This window comes from Lagopus muta, chromosome 11, assembly GCF_023343835.1.
Source record: "Lagopus muta isolate bLagMut1 chromosome 11, bLagMut1 primary, whole genome shotgun sequence".
NCBI classification, from domain to species: domain Eukaryota; kingdom Metazoa; phylum Chordata; class Aves; order Galliformes; family Phasianidae; genus Lagopus; species Lagopus muta.
In genome coordinates, this window is record NC_064443.1 from 11,448,867 (window position 1) to 11,469,429 (window position 20,563).

General features: G+C 45.6%; 1 protein-coding gene across 3 annotated transcripts; it reads right to left on the bottom strand.

Moving 5' to 3' along the window:
- Positions 1-419: 419 nt before the first annotated feature.
- IHO1 (interactor of HORMAD1 1) lies at positions 420-20,462 on the bottom strand. 3 transcript variants are annotated; one of them, XM_048957622.1, is made up of 7 exons: positions 19,096-20,462; positions 12,340-12,496; positions 10,944-11,101; positions 9,161-9,209; positions 8,432-8,519; positions 3,221-3,324; positions 420-2,719 (listed from the first exon to the last, which is right to left on the bottom strand). In XM_048957622.1, exons 1-7 carry the CDS (start codon positions 19,149-19,151, stop codon positions 1,478-1,480), a joined length of 1,854 nt encoding a protein of 617 aa, XP_048813579.1. In that variant the 5' UTR covers positions 19,152-20,462; the 3' UTR covers positions 420-1,477. The 3 variants fall into 3 exon arrangements, with proteins under 3 accessions (XP_048813579.1, XP_048813576.1, XP_048813575.1); XM_048957619.1 differs by lacking the exon at positions 12,340-12,496 and having other exon boundaries at positions 15,462-20,462; XM_048957618.1 differs by lacking the exons at positions 12,340-12,496; positions 19,096-20,462 and having other exon boundaries at positions 9,161-11,058.
- Positions 20,463-20,563: the final 101 nt, after the last annotated feature.

A 20,563-nucleotide genomic window follows, 5' to 3' on the forward strand; every position in this document is an offset into this window, starting at 1 on the left:
TGCTCACGACCCCTCCGTGCCCGTGGGATCCCCAGCACGACCCCGCTGCACTTAGGCCTGGGGCTGTGCCGTCCTTGGGGCTCGCAGCAGAGGTCCCTCCAAGCTCAGCAGTGTGCTGCCGGGCTGGCAGCAGTGCAGAATGGAGAGCACCAAGCCCTCCTATCCCCAAAACGCAGTGAGAACCTCAGCCCCCCGCAGCGGGTTTCACCCATCTTAAATTGCTGCACTCTGGGGAGAGCAGCTGCAGAGGGGAAATGTAAAAGGAAGAAGGGCTGTGGGCAGCTGTCACGCTGTCTGTTCACCTGCTGAAATGGGATATCACCTGCCCTGAAAAAAAAACCAACCAGTACAGAGAAATGAGACATTTGCAAAGAAACAACGTGTTTATTAAAGCCAGGTGAACGATCCCAGCCCTCCCCTGCAGGATGAGAGCGCTGCGCCATGTGGGTTCGTGGCAACAGACTGCTCTGTCAATATTGAAACGCTTCTTCCACCAGCAGCAGCTCAGACCAAAGATCAAAAGGGCAAAAACATTTGAAGCTGTGGAAACAGATCCACGGCTGGTGACCCAGCAAGATCTGCTCTGTTTGCTCCTGGGGTTGCCGAGGGCTCGAGCTGCCATTTATCCCAGGCTGGTGGTGAGGTGGTCCCTTCTCACTCAACATCTGCACAGCTGGGATGACCCTGAGCCAAAGAACTACATCTAAAAGATGAGAAATATCCATCAGTTACTGAAGGTGTTGAATTTCGACTTTGCTTCTTTGGGCTTCTGTCCAAAGCCGTCCTTGAAAAGTTTAAGATGGACACGTCCTTTATTCATAGGAGAGACATGAGGCTACTGTGATAGAAACTAAACAACATCCTGAATTTCCTGAAACAAAGTTCGGCCTCAAGGGAGAAGCAGCACAGTAGTCCATGCACCGGGTTGCTGGGACTTTGCTTTCCTCAGCTGAGCCCTTATCCACCAAAGCTCAGAAACACCTCTTGGAGCAAATCTTAACCTTACCAAAAACAGTCAGAAAAACACCCCTACTTTCTAGAGAGCCAAAAGTCAGAACTTGCAGACATGCAAACCAAAACAGAGACTACGAGTAAGAGAGGAGTGAAAGCCTCCAGCTACAAAGATGTTATTAGAGGCATAGGGCTGAAAGTCTCAGCGGAGTGCAGGCACTTCTCTGCTGTGTGAACACAACAGTAAGCAGAGCCCGGGGCACTTCTGGTGGGGGTAAAACAACGCAGACCCACGCAGCTTCCCAAGCCTCAGATCCTAAGCTGTCTCTGAAGATGGATGTGAGCAGGCAGTGACATGCTTGGGGCCAGGCAGGAGCCCTGCCTGTTTTCAAGGGGCTGTGCTCACACTCGGCCCTTCTCAGCCGTCCCAACAGGAGCTCCCAGCATCAGCTGTAGGAGACTGAACAGGAGTAAACAGCAACACAGACAGCCATGTCTGCACTGGAGGCTCTGAAAACAAAATCCCTCAATCTGAATAATCACTATCAAAAACTAAGGAGCGACATTCTGTGCCCTGCACTTTGCCAGGACACGGGTTGGTGGAGCCTGTGGAGCAGCTCGCCTGCTTTTCACCTGCTCTGCGCAGGGAGAACAGACTCTCCTGGGGAGAGGAGTCCCAGAAATCCCTTCTCACGCTGGCAGCTATGGCTCTTTTTCTGTTTTCCAAACTTCTCTTTCTTTGGTCTGCAAGTTGGAGCATGCTTTTATTGGAGCACGACACTGGGAGGAAACTCTTTGTAAGCCTGGGCTGAGCACTGCTGAGCATCTGTTGATGGGGAGCTGCAGGAATTGGGTTAGAGCTTGCTAAACCAAGAGCAACTGTGTATCTGGGAAAGCAATTTTTTCTTGTGCTTCCCAACCCGATAATCCTGTTTGCTCTTACTTGCTTCAGCCCACCATCAGCACACCTGGCGAGCTCCCCTTTTCTCTTGCCGGGGTGTGTTTTCTTCCTCTCCATTACTTTATTCCAGGGGATCCTTCCCAGCTTCAGCTTTGCCTTGTTCCCTACGGCTATGTTCTCCAGCTCCTGGTCTGTGGACGAGCTCCCATCTCTCTGCCCAGACACGTTGCTTTGCACAAGGAGATGGCACGCTTGAGGCTGCCTCTGCTGTGATGGTGTCACGGGTTTAAATCCACTGGTACCTCTGCGGACTGCCTTCCTCAGAGGAGTGACTGGGGATATCTCCTGCAGTACAGGAATGGGCTTTTTCCGACCGTCCCCCCGAAACTGGCTGTTAGCACTGCACGCACACGGATGGTGAGAGCAGCTCTGTGCTACCAAAGCAGATTCCACCTCCCCGCCATACGCAGCTGTAGCAACGGGGCTGACTTTGCTTTCACAAGGTGTATTGAGGCCACCCCGAGGCGTCACGTCCCCGCTGACTCTGTGCTGCTTCCCCGCAGCAGACAGACCCAAGGAACTGCAGCCCCCTGTACCATGGCAGCACGGCCAGTGTGCTTTCTGCTGGCGTGGGGCACGGTCCTGGCACGTGCCAGGCGAGGTCTGGGAGGAGTTATCCACCATCCTGGGGGGGACTTTGGCACTGGTCATGAAGGTCTGCAGCTCAGCTAAGGCACTGGGGAGCTTCAGGGAGCGTAATTCTTCACATAGCTTCAGGTGGTGGTCGCTGAGCTGAGCTGGCAGTGACTCCAGACCCTCCTTCAGCTGCAGGACACTGGATTTCACATCCGAAATATCCACATCTTTCTGGGGGAGCAGTGAGCAGAAGCAGTAAACAATGCATTACAAAGTACAATAATAGGATTCAAAGAGGAAACTTTGGTACCACGCATCAGTGAGACACTTTAAGACCCAATCTTAGCGATTTGTATCACTCTGTGTAAAATGTATTTATTGTGACCCAAAGGTGGGCATGCACTGCACCACCTCCTCCAGCAAAGGCATGTGACAGAGCAAGAAAGCAGTGCTTCACCGTGTGCCTGCCACCACAGGGCACTGTTGGGCTCCCTTCTCTCTGACCACGATTCCATCAGTGCTGACAGCACTGTGTATGGGCTCCTGGGTAAGCATCAGCCAGTATGTGGTCCAGAATTTGCATTTTAATATGCTTTCCCCATTCAATACAATAGAAACGGTCTAGTTTGTAATCCTCTGTCTGAAGACAATTTAATATTCAGTTAATATTTTGAAGAAATTGGAGAAATTCGGAATGAAGATTCAGAATAAAAGATTAATTTCCCCACTTACAGCCGCCAGTCTCCTCTCCATCTCCAGCAGCGCCTGCTCCATTTGGCTTTTATCTTCCAGGGCTTTCAGCACCACGTCACTGTGACTTTGAAGAGCATCTTGCACTAAACAGGCAAATCAATAAAAGACACATTTGGTCTTTCATTTGTAAATGTGAATAAAGCACTATCAATACTATCGCTGCTTCCGCCACGGCCTGGCATGAAATACTTCACTGTGCTATGCAACCACAGCTGAGCTCTCCCCAAGCACCAAACAATGGACAGTGGGGTACATGCTTAATGCAGAGCATTTGGAATTTATAAGATGCTGAGTGCAGGCCAAATCTCATTTACTGTGCTCTATTAATATGGCAGCTGGAGATGAAAGGCTGCGTGAAGCTGGAACACTTGGTTAGCTCAGCGCAAGGAGGGCTGAGGTGAACAAAGATTGCACTGGGAGAGGGACCACAATGTGCCTGGTTTACAGCTTACGTGGAGGGGGGAAGATCCTTAGCAATCTTACAGAATCATAGAATCATTCAGGTTGGAAAAGACCTCTGTGATCACCCAGTCCAACCGCCCACCCGTCACCAACGCTGCCTGCTAACCATGTCCTTAAGTAACAATCTCCCCTTTCCTTGAACCCCTCCAGGGACAGTGACTTCACCACTCCCTGTGCACCCTGTGCCAGTGCATCTTTGTGGGAAGAAATTCTTCCTAATATCCAACCTGAAGTCTTCCTTTAGAACCATAAATGATGAAACAGAGGAAGAGATGCTCTCTAGCCATGTCTGCTCTTCCCTTTGAACAGCATAGGGAGGTGTGGATGTGTGGCTGGGGCAGAGCCTTTGGTTCTCCCAAAACAGGATTCAGGGCCCTCCTAAAACAAAGTGTTCCCAAGCCAGCTGGGTGGGATAACCAAAACTCAGGAATGCTGCTGTGTGCCCAAGAGAAACATCAGTGTAGAGCAATGTTCCAACAAGTGGCTGCAAGAGCTCTGCAGTCAATTAATCCTCTTTTCCTGCAGATCCAATATGTTTGATTGACTGTGGTGTCTGCAGAGCTGAGAGCCCTGCTGAAGAGCTTCCTGCACGTGGTGTATTTATCTCAGCTCCTCAGGGCAGCTCCTCTCACCCCAGGGATGCTGCTCCCCTGCTGCAGCACTGCATGGTTCTCGGCATCACTTCTCCTGCTCTGCTATTTTCATTAAGCTCGCGGGGACTTAATTATCTTGGTGGCTCTGCCCTTCTGTCAAACTCGTGATGGAATTGGCCAGAGTTAAAAACTATTAAGGAGAGACAGGCAGAAGGGATCGCACACGTTTGGGTTCCGTGAAAAAACAGAGACTTTTGAAAAGGTACATTTGGAAGGGAGAAAAGAATGAGATGTGAGCAATTATGGGCCGGCGGGTTTGTTCTCGTGCTGCCCAAGGTTTTAACTAGACCTTAAAGGAAAGAGCAGTCAAAGATACAGAGGAAAATGGAACAGAACAGAACAAGACTTCATGAAAGGCAGATTGTGCCTGACTAATGCAATACCTGATGATAAGAGAGGTGAGCAGTTAGACAAAGGCAGTGCAGTGGCCTTTGTGTGGATTCAAACAAAGCTTTTCACTGGAAATCATGTCATGTGAAAAAAGCTGAGAAAAACCGTGAGGTGCATAAAGGCTCTGGAGAGTGGTGGCAGGAGGGGACCTGGGTGCAGGCGAGGCAATGGGCAGCCAGCCTGTGACACAAGGCTGTGTGCTGGGGCACAGAGCAGCGAGGTACGGCTTGTGGAATAGGTTTGTAATGATGGAAGAGGTGTTTCAGCGGCTCCTTTCAGAGTCTGCATCTCCCTGGTTAGACCCAAGTGCTACTTGCACTGTTTCTGAGAGGCTGCTGGCCCCCTGCAGGCCTGCAGCCCCACCGAGGAGAGGAAGGCAGCAGCAACTGAGCGAGGAAAGCCCCTCACGTCACTCCATCCCATTCCAGCTGTACACAACGAGGGCTTACCTCGGCTTGCTGCTCTTCCCCATGTGCTTTCTTTTGATTCTGAATTATTTTTAAGGCTTTCTGATTCCCCCGTCTATCTGTTCCTCAACATGGATCCTCGCTTTATAAATAGCTCTGCATCCTCGGGGCTTGTGATCTGCACATACGTTTGACTCAGCACAGCGTGCTGCGGGCAGGCTCCCAGCAGCCTGTGGAACGTGCTCCATTTGGACATGTGGGAGTGCTCTGCAGAAAAACCTCAGTACAGAGGAGGGGCACTTTCCTCCCTCGCTGCCTTCCGCACCAAGGAGCGTTCAGACTTGTCAAACATTATTAAACACAGCAGAAATGGGTGTTGATCTACGCCGAGAAAAAACGGCATTGAGATGGCTGAGGTGTATCAGATCAAGGATCCTGCTAGTCAGACCTCTTGGCTTTGAAAATGATCAAGAACAGCTGCCTCAGAGAAAGTCTTCTTCAAATAAACCCTGCAGTGGATGGTTATTGAGTAACTCAATCACAGAGGAAAAACCTTTACTCGGTTAATGAGTGGATTATGCACGGGCTTGTGCCTCTCTTCAGGTATTTCACTCCAAGCCAAGCAGCTTTTTCCAACCTGGAATGTTGCTACGGTTGGGTTTGCTGTACCATTGTCTTTGAATGCTGCTGGTTTCCATTAATAACATAAGGAATGTGAAATCCATCAGGAGAGAGAATGCTGCAGGTCCTCAGGGCCGGCGGTAGGTGAGCTCATCCAGTAAGGCCACCCTGCTGCCCAGTGCTGGGTTCTGTCAGAGATTTGCACTGGCTCGTCCTCTCTAAGGGAAGTATTGCCCATCATTCACCATCTTTGCTGGCAGGAGGGGCAGACTGTCAGCAGTGCGCTCACCGGGAAGATGCTAAGAAGTGTTGCAGAGGATAGGGCTGCTGTGAGTTGTCACAGCTGGAACTGCCAGATACCAGAAAAGCAAGGCAGTTCAGAGAGGGCAGAGCTGTGAATATGAGGATTTATATATATATATGTAAGAAAGCTTTGATATAAATGTGAGTATATAAATGAAAATGAGGAAAATAGAAAAAGAAATGAGTTACAGCGGCTGAGACCAGAAAGAGCGAGCAAATGTAAGGCAGCAAGTCAACCAGAGGAACTCTGAGAACACAGCTCTGCTTCCTTCTTTACATCCCAGTGCACAGCACACTGAGATGTGTTCAAGGAACAGAGCAGCTGTGCTTCTGTGAAAGCTGCTCAGGCAAATGCTATCTCTCTGATGGTGCCAGACGCAGCTCTGTTCACTGTGTGTGCACATATGAACAAATGCACACAAGAGAACAGTTTTTATCTCACTGCAAGGAGCGTGCTAGCACAGCAGCATTTGCAAGGATATTTTGAAAAATATTTTCTGTTTTCTTCTCACACTGTGGCTGTGCAGACTGCCGAAGGTCCGTGCTGCTCACTGCTGTAAACGAGGCCTGTGACACTCCTGAAACGCTTCTAATGAGAATGGACTTAATTTCAAGTGATTTCTTTACTTTGCAGCATTGTTTGAATGCCCTGTTGTACAACCTGTGTCTCTGAAGAGAGCCTCATCATCTCCTGCATTCAGCTCCTCACGTCAAACCCTCCGCCACCACTGGCTTAACACCTCTACCATGTCACCATGTCACCACATCCCACGGTGCTGTATCATCAACCACTGCCATTCAGGGCTTCCTTGGCTCTGAATTTGGTTCTTTGTCAGCTGAGTTTAGGAATTTTAGATGGCCTTTTTGAAGGAATTACCTCAGCTGGGATCTTTTCAAGGCACAAGTGTGGGCATTTATGTGGTGGGAACTTAATTATCCATCACTGTGACACCAGTCAAATGGCAGTGTTTATCAGCAATTAACCAGTGACAGATGAACCTCCCAGAAATATAAAAAGAACAACATTGTGGAGTGATGATTTTCATTATGTATTCAACATTCTGCAGCATGATACATTACAGAAAGTGCCAATTTCTCTTTTCAATTGCTTTGAAAATCTAGCAGCAGGCACCTCTGGGAGGTTTCTCATTTCATTCAAGGCACAGTTATTTAAAATGGTTACTGAGAAAAAACAGGGCAGATGAGCAAATGGCAGAGAAGGACGAGGGGGACTCATGAACAATAGATTTAATTTTCAGTGCCATGACAACAATTTCTGTGCTAGAGGTGTATGAAATTAGGCAAAGTCCTGCCTCAGAGTGGACAAGCTGACACTGAAGCAACTAGGGGATGGGCAAATGCAAATAGGAAGCTTGCTGTGCTGGCCAAAGCAGACAGATACTTGCTTGCATTGAGGACCCACAAAGAGCACTTGCCAAGCAAGGGAGTGCTCTTGGTACACCATTGATATTTGGAACACACGTGCTACCACAGCCTTGTGAAGAATGCATCAGACTTCACTGCTCTTGCCTGAGAGGGCTGTGTTGATTTAAAGGGCAACTGTCAAAGCTGCGTGTCTCAGAAGCCACGTTTTGCTGCACAGATAAGATTTGACTGCTCTTGTGAGGGTCTTTTCCATTGAAGTCAGGAGGAATATCACACATTCTGCACGTGTTTTGAAGCTGGTTCCTTGTTCTTGCACAGAGCACAGTCCTGACACAGTGCTGATACAAAATAATGACACAATTGAAAACCACTGCACTCTCAAAAGCTCAGATCCAAGTCAAATTAGCAACAACTTCAGCAGTCCCCCTCAATAAAGACTGCTGTGACGAGCTACTTGCTGTTCACAAGAGTTTTACATTATTGGCTCTTCTGGGAGATCGTCCTTTCATCACAGTACAAGTGCACCTCATGACCTGCTTTTTACCTAAGAAGAACAGTACCAGAGATAGAAAACTGCAAACTACAGTGAAAACTTGAGAAATCCTTAAAATCTGGATGTGGAAACATACGATGTAAGTATCAACAGTATTTTTAGTGAGTACTTCAGTAGTGTATCAGATACAGCCTAAAAATGAGTGAGAGCACAAAGCATAGAGGTGCCTTTATCTATACACATACAGTGTCTGACCATACAGCACCTAAATTCTTTGGCAAAGGAGAGCAGAGAAAAGGTAAGTATAACAAGAATGGGAAAACCAAACCCCTGCTGTGACTAAGCCTTCCTTGGCTCTTCACCCTTACAAGGAGCAGCTGTGAATGGCATGAGTCGCCTATTTCAGCCCAGCTTGGAGACATTCAGTAGTTTGACTGTGCCCTCTGCTGTTAGCAGAAGCACAGAAAGGACTCACGTGTCTTGGAAATGGTCTCCAGGTGAACAGAAATTGATTTGTTTCTTGAATTGAACTCTTTTTCAATGTTGTCCAAGCATGCTTGCAGCTGCAAGAGCGAAGGTAAGTGAGAAAATTAAATGCTGTCTTTCATTTCTTTGCAAAAACATAGCCTTAAAAGCTACAGAATAATGGGTAACTTCAAACAGTTTGTCCATCCATTGGTTGCAACCCCAAAAGAGACCTGGAGTGGCTCAAAAGACAACTGAAGGATTGCAGAAGTCTTGAATTATTTTATGATAGAGATATTAATCTGTTTAAAAAACAAAACAAACACTAAGGATAGCAGTTAAATTATTTATAAAAAGTAGGGGGGAGAAGAGACTTTCACCTTCAGACTGTGAGACTATGCTGGATTACTTGTTCCTGAGAGAAAGGTACTGTCTTCAGGTAGAAGGAAAGAAGCCTTTGTATTTGCAGACAGCCATTACAACCTATTCTTGCTCCCAAGCCCCAGAGAAATTCCATTGCTGACTCTGAGACAAGGCCCTAAGGCCTGTAACCCTAAGGATTGGCCACAAAGAGCATGCTATGTGTAAAAAGCATTGACATTTGTTGGTCTGAGCATTTGTGTGCTCACAGCAAACAGTAAGCTAAGTCAAATATCAGTGAAGAAAGTGAGAGAAGATGAATGTTGAGTAGCATTTCTAATTCTTCCTTCTCCTGAGCTCTGAATTTGAATTAACTTACCCCTTGAAGCCTGTTGTTGATGCTGGAAATAAAGGTGCTTAACACTTCTCTAAAATGAAAGCAAAAACAGAACAGTTTATACTTGCTGTGTTTCTGGCTTTTAAGACAGACGTGGAAGATACTGAAGTGGTCAGAAATTGAAAATATCACAGTAAAAAAAGTTGTATATGTACATATATATACACACATATACATCACACACATGAATATATATATATATATAGTGTGTGTGTGTGTGTGATTCTCCTGATCCTGGCCCAGCATTTCTGCCTCCCATGGAAGTTCCAGGCATGTTGGCTGCTGGGTGCTGCTGCTGTGCTGTTGGTCCAGAAGGACCCAGTCTGGGTGGAGGTGATGTGCCAGTTGCTGAGGTACATGTACAAATACATATTGTATTTGGGCAAAAATAGCTGTGGGGGGGAATAGGGAAAAGCTGCAGCACCAACAAAGGAAGAACATACAGCACAAGTCCTTTTCTCCTGAGATGAAGCCTGTGGTTTCTGTTATCCGTCCTTTGGAGCGGAGTGAAGAAAGGAATCAAGAACCAGGCTATATTCATGATTAACCTATCAAGCCAAAATGCACGGACTGTTGCTAAGCACAGTGCTAGCCTATTTCCTCTCTGGAGTTTTGGGTCATTTTAAATTGATCATTTAGTCATCCGAATTACAGCAATCAGAAAGGTGGAGGCCAGGTGGAGTGTAGCAGTGAGAAGTAGGCAGGGCTGCTGGAATTCTTTTCAGCTTTATGAAAAGAATAAGTTCATTTTGATCATCAAACATGCAGGAGATACAAATGGATAAAGGGTATATATATATTTAGAGATAATACAGTTACTTCTATAAGCATGCTTCAAATCTGAGAATGCATCTGTAGTATGGAAAGAAGCATGATTGATTTAAAGAAGAGCTAGAGGATAATTAAGAGTTGTGTCTAAACATTTAAAAATGTATGTTAATTCCTCACAATTTGGTCACAAATACAAAAATCCTCCACTTTTCCAATAAGCACCAGGGCATCGCATTTCTGCAGTATCAGAATCACTGGTACTGTTGTAGTGCCTGTTGCAGGAGAGGAAGTGCAGTCTGATCTGGTTAAAGGCTTTTAACAAAGATGTGTTTCACTTTGAATGTTACTTTACAAAATGTACAGAATGAAGAATTATTTATGGGTGCACTGGGAAGGTTGCCATCGTTCATTTCTGAGATTGAAAATACTGGCCTAATCCTGAAGTCCTAGAGGTCTGACAGCTACATGTAATTCTTAATGCTTGACAGAGGGCTCATCATCAAACTGCACGTCCTATAAAAAACACAGAAAAATCCTGTACATAAGTAAAATTATAGGGATTTGTGTGGGTTTATGTTACAATCATCACATCTTCCTCTGCACACAAGTGTGCTTGGCATTCTCCTCACCTGTCTCAAAGGTAAATGTCACACCAGGAGTCCCTTTGATCAGTCCCAATACAGTCTATCAATTTTTTAGAACCACAGGCTTTCACAGAGAATCAACACAGGAGAGAAAAACCAACAAACCCCTGCTGACTAGAGAAAGAAGACAAAGGTAAATTCAGGTTATGGTTTTGTTGTTCCTTGTGGCTTATGGCTGGAAGCGTTACACAACTCTCACTGCAAATAAACCCTATTCTCTTATCCTGCCACTCTTTGCAGTGAGAGATTATCTGAAACCTGAAATGTGCAGCTATGCCATGTCTAACTTTTAAAGAGGAGCTGCAGGGAGCGATAACAGACTTCACAGGAAGTTTGCAGTGTGTACATACCGATCGTATTTGTCCTTTATTTTGTTGTTATTTGCTTTAAAGTTTTCCAGGACTCTCTTCCCTTGTGCTGCACCAAAATTAAGCAACCCTTTTTCTCTTGTATCTTCATCGAATAGCTGTGGTTTTGCTTGGTATTTGGTAAAAATACTGGGCTCGCTCTGTTGCACAAAGGAAAGAAAAAATGTTGAGGTATAAAAATAATCAATGTTAATTAGCAAAAACCATTTTGCATAGCAAGCACTTTTTAGAGGCATGGTTCACAGCGATTGGATGTTACACATTGGATGAGGATGTTGAAGTATCATGAGGTTATTGCTCACTGAGTGTGTCCTGTTAGATGGGCTCAATGGGTTGATGGTTGGACTGGATGATCTTAGTGGTCTTTTCCAACCCTAATGATTTTAGCATTGTTTGGCTCCCAGTGGATCTGAAACCCAGCCTGAATTTCTTCAGATTTGGGCTTTTTCCTCATCCTGACTCCTTTCAGTTGATTGCAGTCATCGGGTGCATTGATATTTTTCCCTTATGTTTAACACACAGACTATAAAACGATTTCAGGGAGCTCCCTGTACATTAATCTACAGAAAATCCTATTGAATTTCCTGTAGGTGACAGCCTCTGCTGCCTAGCATCATCAGACTGTAGCTCAGTTTTTCACACGTTTCAATGCTCTTTCATCTTGAAGAGTGAATTTTCTTTCCTGCGTCTGATGAAAAGCTACACAGTTAAAGGACAAGCTCTTCAGCAAAGTGCAGGGGACGGTGGATGGGATCTGGGACTGAATGGCTGCCCAGGGCTATGGAGCTGCCATGACTATTTTTTCCTAATCTTTGCTCCCAGGTGTCTTTATTTGGATCTGGCACTATCTGCTAGTGATGCAAGAGTTATTTTAGTGAGGCTGGTAACATCAGAAGCCACGTGCTACAGGAAGAACATTTTGAGCATAGAAGCTTTTCATCCACAAGCATTCAGAGATCTGCTGCAACAACAGTACTGAAAGGTAACTTTCTGTCAGTGGAACTGAACACCTCTGAATACCTCTGTTGCTCCTGTGGAAAGCTAATCATGATAACACAGAACGGTTGAAAGAACAGATGACTTATTCTACCTTACCTAGGGAGTCTAAAGACTTTAGCTTGAGACTAACTTCCCGTTATGTTGGTAATCAAAAAGAATCAAAGCAAATAATGCTTATCTCAATAGTGATCATTGATTAGAAATGGTAGTTTTTTTTTAGCTAGCCGGGCTGCTGCCTGGTAGCTGTAAATATCTACTCTTCTTACAGTATCAGGAGGTAACTGGGCTTGGCAAACGTTAGCGCCTATTTCAGTATTGCCGCTAATTTGGGATGGTGGCTGTGTGCCTGGGCAGGGCTGAAGGGGGGAGCAAAACTCACGTCCTGGGAGTTGTGCTGGCCCAGCTGCATTCCCAGCTCCAGCGGTGCTGCTGACTGCGCGTTCTCTGGGCAGAACTGGGAGCCGAAGAGCACCTGGGAGTCGCTCAGACTCGAGTAGTCGCTCAGCGCGCCGCTGCGGGCAAAGAGCTTGTTCGGCCTGAGATGGAGGAGAGGGGCTTGTGAGTGAACAGCAAGTAAGCAGGCAGTGTGTGGCTGGACACGTTGATCTGACTGTTGGAAATACTGCACATGTAATGACGCTACTCAAAAGATGTGTTGGTGCTGTTTCTCCCTAGCAGTAGATGAAATCTGTTCTTCCACTCCTTCCAACTGTGTCACTGTGCAAAGACCCCAGCCTGCCCATAAGAACAAAAATCTCACCATGTAACATCCCTAAAATGGGTCAAGGACAAACTGAAATGGGTCAAGGACAAACAAACTGAATTAGTTCAAAGCAAAATGCTCATAAATCACAAAGGCTTTCTTCTGATCAAGCCTGGCAAAACAAGGATAAACGAACTGAGAATTACAGATCAAAATTAATGATGTAGGCTCTTAGGCAGGGTTTTCCTTCTATATCAAATTGTATAACCTCAGGAAAAAAAAGAACAGGAGACTAAATTTTGTTTCTAACAAAAGATCATCACCCCAGCACTTATTAGCAGTGACGTCTTCAGTTAATCTCCACTTTTGGAAGGATCCCAAACACCATACATACAACAGAAAGAGCCTTTACTGGGAGTCTGCTCAGCCTCCTCCATATAGCAGTGTTAGTGGCAATATTATCTTAATGCCTTTGGCTTTGAGCTCGCTGTGTACTCTGAGCTGCAGGACTTTGGCTGGCAGTGTAAGTATCACATCTCCTGCACTGTTTTTCTAAACATCCATCTTTTAGCCGAAAAAGCTCCTCCTTAGTTTGAGGAAGGGTTTTTATGCTCTTTATATATTGACAGTAAAGCACTTAGTTCCATAATCCCCTTTCAAAGTGTCTGGTACAACTGGAGCATGTCACATCCTGTAACCTGCTCCTCTGCTCAGTCCCTTTGCATTACCTAACATCTGAATTACAAGATTCCAATACAAAGAGTTCTACTGCTGACATTCTGAGGAAGCTCAGAGGACTTTATGAGCCATGTAACTCCCCAGGCTCACTCTGTGCTGATGCTATGACCAAAGAAGGCTATTGGCAGCCATGAAGCTTCATTTTTCCGTTTTTAGTCTGCTCTCTTGGTGGTCAGTTTAGGAACGATGACACTTTTTGCAAACTATGGGGGGAGATGAAACAGATGCCTCTTGGAGCACACTCACCCCCCTGAGCAGCGGAGTTCTTTCTCCCCTGCTTAGCACTGCTGGCAATGAATTTACTAACGAGGCCATCTGGACAAGGCATCAGCCTGGCCACACGTGGCCCAGAACTCTCTGTGATGGTAAAATCAGACAGCCACCTGACTGTTTCCTTCAGGATGCCTGAGCTTCATGGATGCATGATCTGCTCTAAATATAAACCCTTCCTTGCAAACAGCAAGAAAACATCCCAGCCATTTAATCCTGGTTAGCAGTCCCTCTTAGGTGATGCAGTAGTTAATCCAGAGAACTTTCAGCCTTCTGCTAAAACGAGCCATTCCTGTGTTGTTCAAGCATTTGTGCCAGGAGCTCTCCTAAAGCACTACTGCATGCATTCAAAGGAAGAAGAGATTTAGATGTGTAAGATAGGCACCATCACAAGCTCCTGTCAGCTCCAAAATTGCTCAGTCATACTCTGTTGACCCATGGAATGGTTTCTTCTTCCCACCTAACTTTACACGAGGTCCTGTGATATTGGCAACCCCAGCATTTACTGTAATATGAGCATGACCTAAAAAATCTGCAGCCCTCTGCATAGCTGGGGAGTCAGCTGGTCCTCTGCTGTCTCACTTTCATTGCCACCTATGGGAATTCCTCCTCCCTGTCCCTCAAGATAAGTTGGATCTTTTTGGACCTTCTTGCTTGTTCCCAAGTTGCAGTTAGCACATCCAGATACTTCAGCATGGCCACACACAAACATATCACCTTTCATTTAAAGGTTCTGCCTTGCCCCAAAATAGCTGTCAGATGCAACACACAGAGACATGTAGCGTGCAGTAAATCTTCTCTTCTTGTGTTCTCAAGGTGTTTCTAGAATCACCGTGCCAAATCTTATAAATTGTCCTAGGCCTTATTGGTCTGTGAAAGCAATTCTGTTATTGGGTCCAACACCAAATGCTAAGAGTCAGCTGGAAAAGCAGAGTCTTCTACAGTTTCCAAAACAACATTTATTTGTGGTGCTGCTGGGATTGTATTTAGCCCCATCATCCACGCCAAACCTGAGCCAATGTCCCTCCTCTTCCACAGCTCTGTGGGTGAAGCTCACTTATGCCTTCCTGACATATTTGAAGTGCAGTGCTTTCCTGAAGAGATCTTTCTCTCCTGGTAGTAATCTCGAGTAGTATCAGTGCAGTACTGTTCCTTTCCTCCTGTTTTCTATCCAAAAACCTCCCTGCCCCTTCTGCTCCCTCTCATTTAGCAGCTAGGACTGCATCACAACAAATCCAGCTGAAGAGCTGCGAGCTGCTTTTCACCTGCCCTTCCTCATAGCTTTAGTCTGCATCTGTAGGAACTGTCTCTTCCTCTGCCGTGCTGCTCTTGTCGTTACTTTTTGCTGCCTGCCAAAGTGTTCATCAAACAAGCAAAGATCAGCGTTTGCTTTGGGTGCAGAGGAGGGACTTCAGCATCCAGGGGGCTTGGAGGAGCTTAAATCAAGGAGGTTTAGCTGCTGTTTCTGCTCCCAGCCATTTACCGTCTCTGTTGGAGACTGCCAAAGCATAACATTATTTTCCTGTTCTCTATCCTTTGGAACTCAGTGACCTGCTTGCTGCAAATCATTTGTTTCATTTCTGCATTCATATCCTAAAAGGAATTTCTACAAAGAGATTTTGGCAGTGGCCCCAACCACAACAGGATCCCTTACAGCTGCCTCCAGTTTCCAGGTATCAGGCTGAAAGTCTTTCTGCTCTTGCTTTAATTCTTCAAGGTCATTTTTACTTTCTATGAGCGACTCCATTATTCATTCCAACGCGATTCAATACCACCCAAACATTCCTCACCTTGGAAACCGTGTCGGCTCTTTTGTCCTGAGCGAGGAGCCAGCAGGCGGAGATCGCTGCGGCACAGCCGCGTTTACTCACACATTTATCCTTGGCCATATTAGGAATTAGACCTCTGGAGACAGAAACTGTCCCCCGCTCTGAAGCCGTCTTCCAGGCTGCAGAGTCCTGTAGGCTCAGGATTTGATTTGAGCCGCTCTCTCAGTCACTGTCTTGTCTCTCTCTGTCACTTTCTGCTAATTCTTGGACCTTGGATTCTTAAAGCATAAGGAATTTGTGGTTCTGCTATATGGAATGAAATAACAGGTTGAATGAGGCTGTTAAACTCAAGTCTTTTCTCAAAGCAGAAATACGCCACGGAGAATAAGTGGTACAAGTAGACTTCATGTTACAGCATCTTGTTTTAATTTAATACTTCTCTTCAGTATTTTCGTCATGTATTGGCCTTACCCACCCTCTGGCAGGCTTTCTGCTCCTGATGGCTTTTGAAATTGGTTTATTAGTAGTTATTATGCCTTTAGCAAGTTACTGCCTTTCACGTGGAACAAGAAAATTATGGTAACTTCAATTCAAAATTGTAATACTTTGCTTCCCATCTTTACATTTTTAATGCTCTTTAATTTCTTAAAGGGTGCCCTCTTGTTTTCTTTACCATGCTGTTTAACTGTGTCAGTCTGGTACTGGTCCTGCTCACTCTGCTCTGATGGCTGCTCTGCATTTGTTCTGTGTTTCAGCTCAAGGTCTAAATAATCTCTATTCCTCAGGCGAACCTACAGCCCTTCCTGCCACCCCTTTGAATTCCTTTCTAACAAGCTTCTTTATTTCTACGTAAATGTCTTTTTGGAAATTAAACATCTCTGTAGTGGATTTTTGGCTCCCATTTCTCCGCAGAGATGCTGACTCCAGTTCATTACTGTCACTTCTATGGCAGTGCAACAAGAATAATGCAGTAATGCTCCAAACGAGGGCCTTGTGCCCAACCCAGGACCAAAGCAAGATGCCATTCTTCCCTGGGAGTTCTCTCGCTGAGCAGGTCTTACTGGTGCTGAAAATCTGGTTTCAGCACTGTGAGTTGACAGAAGGCTAATTGAAGCATCGCTGCTTTTGTGACCGCTGTGCTCAGGTGCCCTGTGATCTTCCTCTGTGTGCCCTTCTGGCCGGGCAGGCAGCAGCACAGCTCTAATGCGACACATTCCCTAATTGTGTCTGGCATTTCAATCCCCCAAAATCGTGTTGTTTGTTGGTACACTTAAATTGACTCTTAGCTTTCTCCACAGCATAGCTGTCACTTTATCAGCATGACCTCTTCTTACCTTCTCAAATAATTGGCAGCCTGATATTACAGTGTCCAACTAGATAATCTTCTTTCTGATGAGTCTGTATGATCTCTGCTATGCCAATATTCATATATAAGAACAGGTGAAGTGGGGACTTTGGCTCCCCCATCCTATTTCTCAGGCAGCCAGCAGTTGCAGATGAGAACACACATGCTTGATGGATTATGACCCCAAGCCCCCGCTCTGTTCTGAGGTGCAGGTGGAAAGGAAGCACAAGAGGTAACGGAGCAGGGCAACGTTGGGCTTCTCTGTTGTGGCCTTATTACATCACTGGAGTCCTGCATTGCTCATGGACCTGGCGGCAGCTGCTCTCAGAAGTAACACCTTTCCTCAAATGTGCAAAGAACGAACACACTGAGGCATACCTGTCAATATTATGTGCTGATTTTGTTTCATCTTGGAAGCTTTCTGAAAGGCAGCACTGTGCAGTCTGTGTATCATATCCTGCTGTAGTGAGAAAAGGATCTAGTAACAGGAGAAGTGAGCTGGGCGAAGTTATTAACAGCTTTTCTCATATCTCAGTTTTGTGCACACACTCCTAACTTTTTTTTCCTTTAAAAGAAGTTAATTTGCCTTCTGAGTTCTCCTTTTAACTCCTCTAAAAGCTCAGCTTCATTCTCAGTATTGTTTCATGCCCTACTTGACCCTCTCAACTCATTTGCCAAAAAAGTGGAATGCTGAGGAGCAGGTGATAAAATCTCACCTGTGTTTCAATCGTGTGTTATTAGATTAGTTAAGAGGCAAGGCTTTAATAAAAGCAGAGAAAAAAAAATCAAGACAATAGAATGATGCAATGCATATTTATGAAGGCTAAATCGTGACAGGTATAAACATACTTTTCTCTGAATTGGGTCCTCTTTGACCCCTGCATCTGTGCAAAACTCAATTAATTCATACCTATGCGACAAGTACTTTTATAATGGGGAAGGAACCTGCTATTATATTTTCATTATCATCCATCATCATTGTAACATCAGGCCACATCGGAGACACTATGACTAAAACTGTGAATTTGAACAGTTAGTTATGTAAGTGGTTGTTTAACTACCAGAGGATCAGAGGACAAAAGTAATCAATTAGCTTCTCCAGAGTTAAATGAGGGATAAATCTGGCACTGTTTTTAAGCCAAGTGATGCAAAGGTTGATACTCTGCTGTTCATTTAAAAAGAAAAAAAGGAAAAAAAAGGCATTTTATGCATTTGTTCTCTAGATGTTCAATACAAATAATATTTGTTATTTCATTATATATTGTAGATGTGGGGAGTTATAGCTGCTCTTTGACTTCTACTGGGGAAAGAAATCATCCATGTGTATAAATGCAGTATATGGAATAACTTCAGAGTTACATAACGTGTAATGATATTGCAAATCGTGATTCATTCCATCTATCTTCTACGCAAGGCAAGAAGGGAGCATTTAACTTATCTAATTAGACATGTTGCATAAGATAGGCCATAGGACTCCTGAATAAATTCCTGCTCAAAGCACAGAATAGCTTTCAGCAGAGCTGCCAGTGTTGATTTTAAAATTCCCTACAATGGTAAATCTATCACAGTACTTAGTAGGCTGAGAGTAATGTAGACAGAAACAGAATCACAGAGTAGGTTAATTAGCCATAATTCAACAGACCATGATTAACCGCAGAGTAATTTTAGACATATTTCTTGTCATTCCTGCAGTCATTCCCTGCTTTGGCAGTACAGTGACCATGTAATTATGGCAGTTTCTCCAACAATTTCCAAAAGTAGGGAGCCATAACAAAAAAAATGGTGGTGCCTCCTGTTCCAGGTGACCCTGCTGGATCACCTCCTAGCTTATATCCCTATCGTGCAGCTTATAACCTTATACAGGCAAAGTTCCTGCCTGTTCCTATCCTAGGCCAAGCCAAGAGAACAGTCTGAAAGCCACCCAAAAGCTGGGCATAGGGCAGGCACAGCAGATTTTCCTCTTTCCATATTTCACTCTATTACACCACATTTACAGGAGTATTCACTCAGGTAATATAACCTGCTGCTCACCACAATCCCTCTGCTTATACGTCTTGAATTCAATAAGTGGACCACTAAAATGTTTTTGGGTAAATGCTCAGAAAACACTCAGAATGTTGCCAGTTCTAGGAATGCTGTATGTTAGCAGTGCAAGACCTCCCAACTATTTGGTACTCTAACCAACCACACATCAGGAAGGAGCTTTTTGAATTTATAACATCCTCATCATCTCAATTCCTGAGAGAGGCTGTTGCACTTAAAGGCTCTGAGGGCTGCAGTGTGACGGGTGTAACAACACACGGCACTTACCCAGAGGCTGTGGGAGTGCTGAGCATCTCCTTGATATTCCAGACGTTGAAATTCATTTTTTTTTTCCCCTCAAGATTAACTGTTAGAAAGGAAAAATACGAGAGCTACTGATCCTGCATGCAGCCACCTGTGGGGCTGCTGGCTGCACTGCAATGGCAGCAGCCAACCTGCAGCCTGGTCACCCTGCAGCCACTGTGTTTTTGGGGCTGGGGTGAGGAACGCTTCTGCCGGGCTCTGTCCCCAGGAAACTCATGTACTGCCTGAGCCGGGGGCAGTTTGTGAACGATGCAGAGTTAAGGCTCCCTTGGGACACAGCACAGCTGCTGCAAGGGGAGCACGGCCCAGCGTGGGGCCTGGTGAGGCCTGGCCAACATGGCTGCCACGGCCAACATGGCTGCCACGGCCAACATGGCTGCCACGGCCAACATGGCTGCCACGGCCAACATGGCTGCCACGGCCAGTGTGGCTGCTGGAGCTGGGCTTGCAGGCTCCTCACGGAGCTGGGTTCTCTCAGGCTGTCCCCACACAGGCAGGACCAACCCCAGTGCTGCATGAAGGAGGTGCTTGAGCCTGGGGACCCTTGGCGGTCTATGCAGCACACTGGGGTGCTTTGTGCCCAAGGGCTGTGCAGTCTCCAGCGTCAACAACACTCTTGGAAATGCAGAACGGCTTAATTTTACTTGCTAGTCTGACAGAAATAACCCATGATCTAAACGTGCCCTGCAGAAATACTCTCAAATATGGTTTCTCTGGAATTTTTATGCTCCTCATCTTCAGGAATGGAAAATGGGCACGCTTGCTTGCCTATTTTTTCCCCCTTTAACTCAAGGCAATTTTAATGCCTGTTAAGCTGTTTGTTTGCAAGTTCTGAAGGTGCTCTGTAAGCAACAAACTGCTGCAGAAATAAAGCTGCTTTTAATTTGAAGATAGATTAGAGGGGTTCATCACATCCCCTTCAAGCCCCTCTTGCCTGGAGGGAAGTTTTAGCATTAATACAGCCTGGAGCTCTGAGGTGTCAAAACAATAACTATGCTGTGTTTCCTTAACAAATCTTGAAGAACTGAAGGCTTGACCTAAAGAATTACGGACTTTTACCCTTCACAAACAATTTGGAGCAGCTCTGCTGCATTGTTTTTGCTTGTAACAACAAAGCTATGTCTGTATAAATAACTCAATTTTATCTCCATGACTTCTTAACTCTTGCCTGTGCAATGATTTGGTGGTAGGAAGCTTTGCTAGGACTGAAGCAGAGGCTGTGCTCCCACAGATGATAGTAGTATGATAGTCAGCCCCCTAAGGATGGAAGCCCAGCCGTCCTCCAGAGAGCACTGCTGCAGGGATATCCATGGTTATGGCACCATTTGAGTAAAGGAAGGCTTTGGTCTGCTGCTGTGCTCTGTACAGCTTGGGTGTGCAGGCCAATGCCCAGTGCTGCTATTGCTGTATTGAGGTCCAATGTGGTCCTACA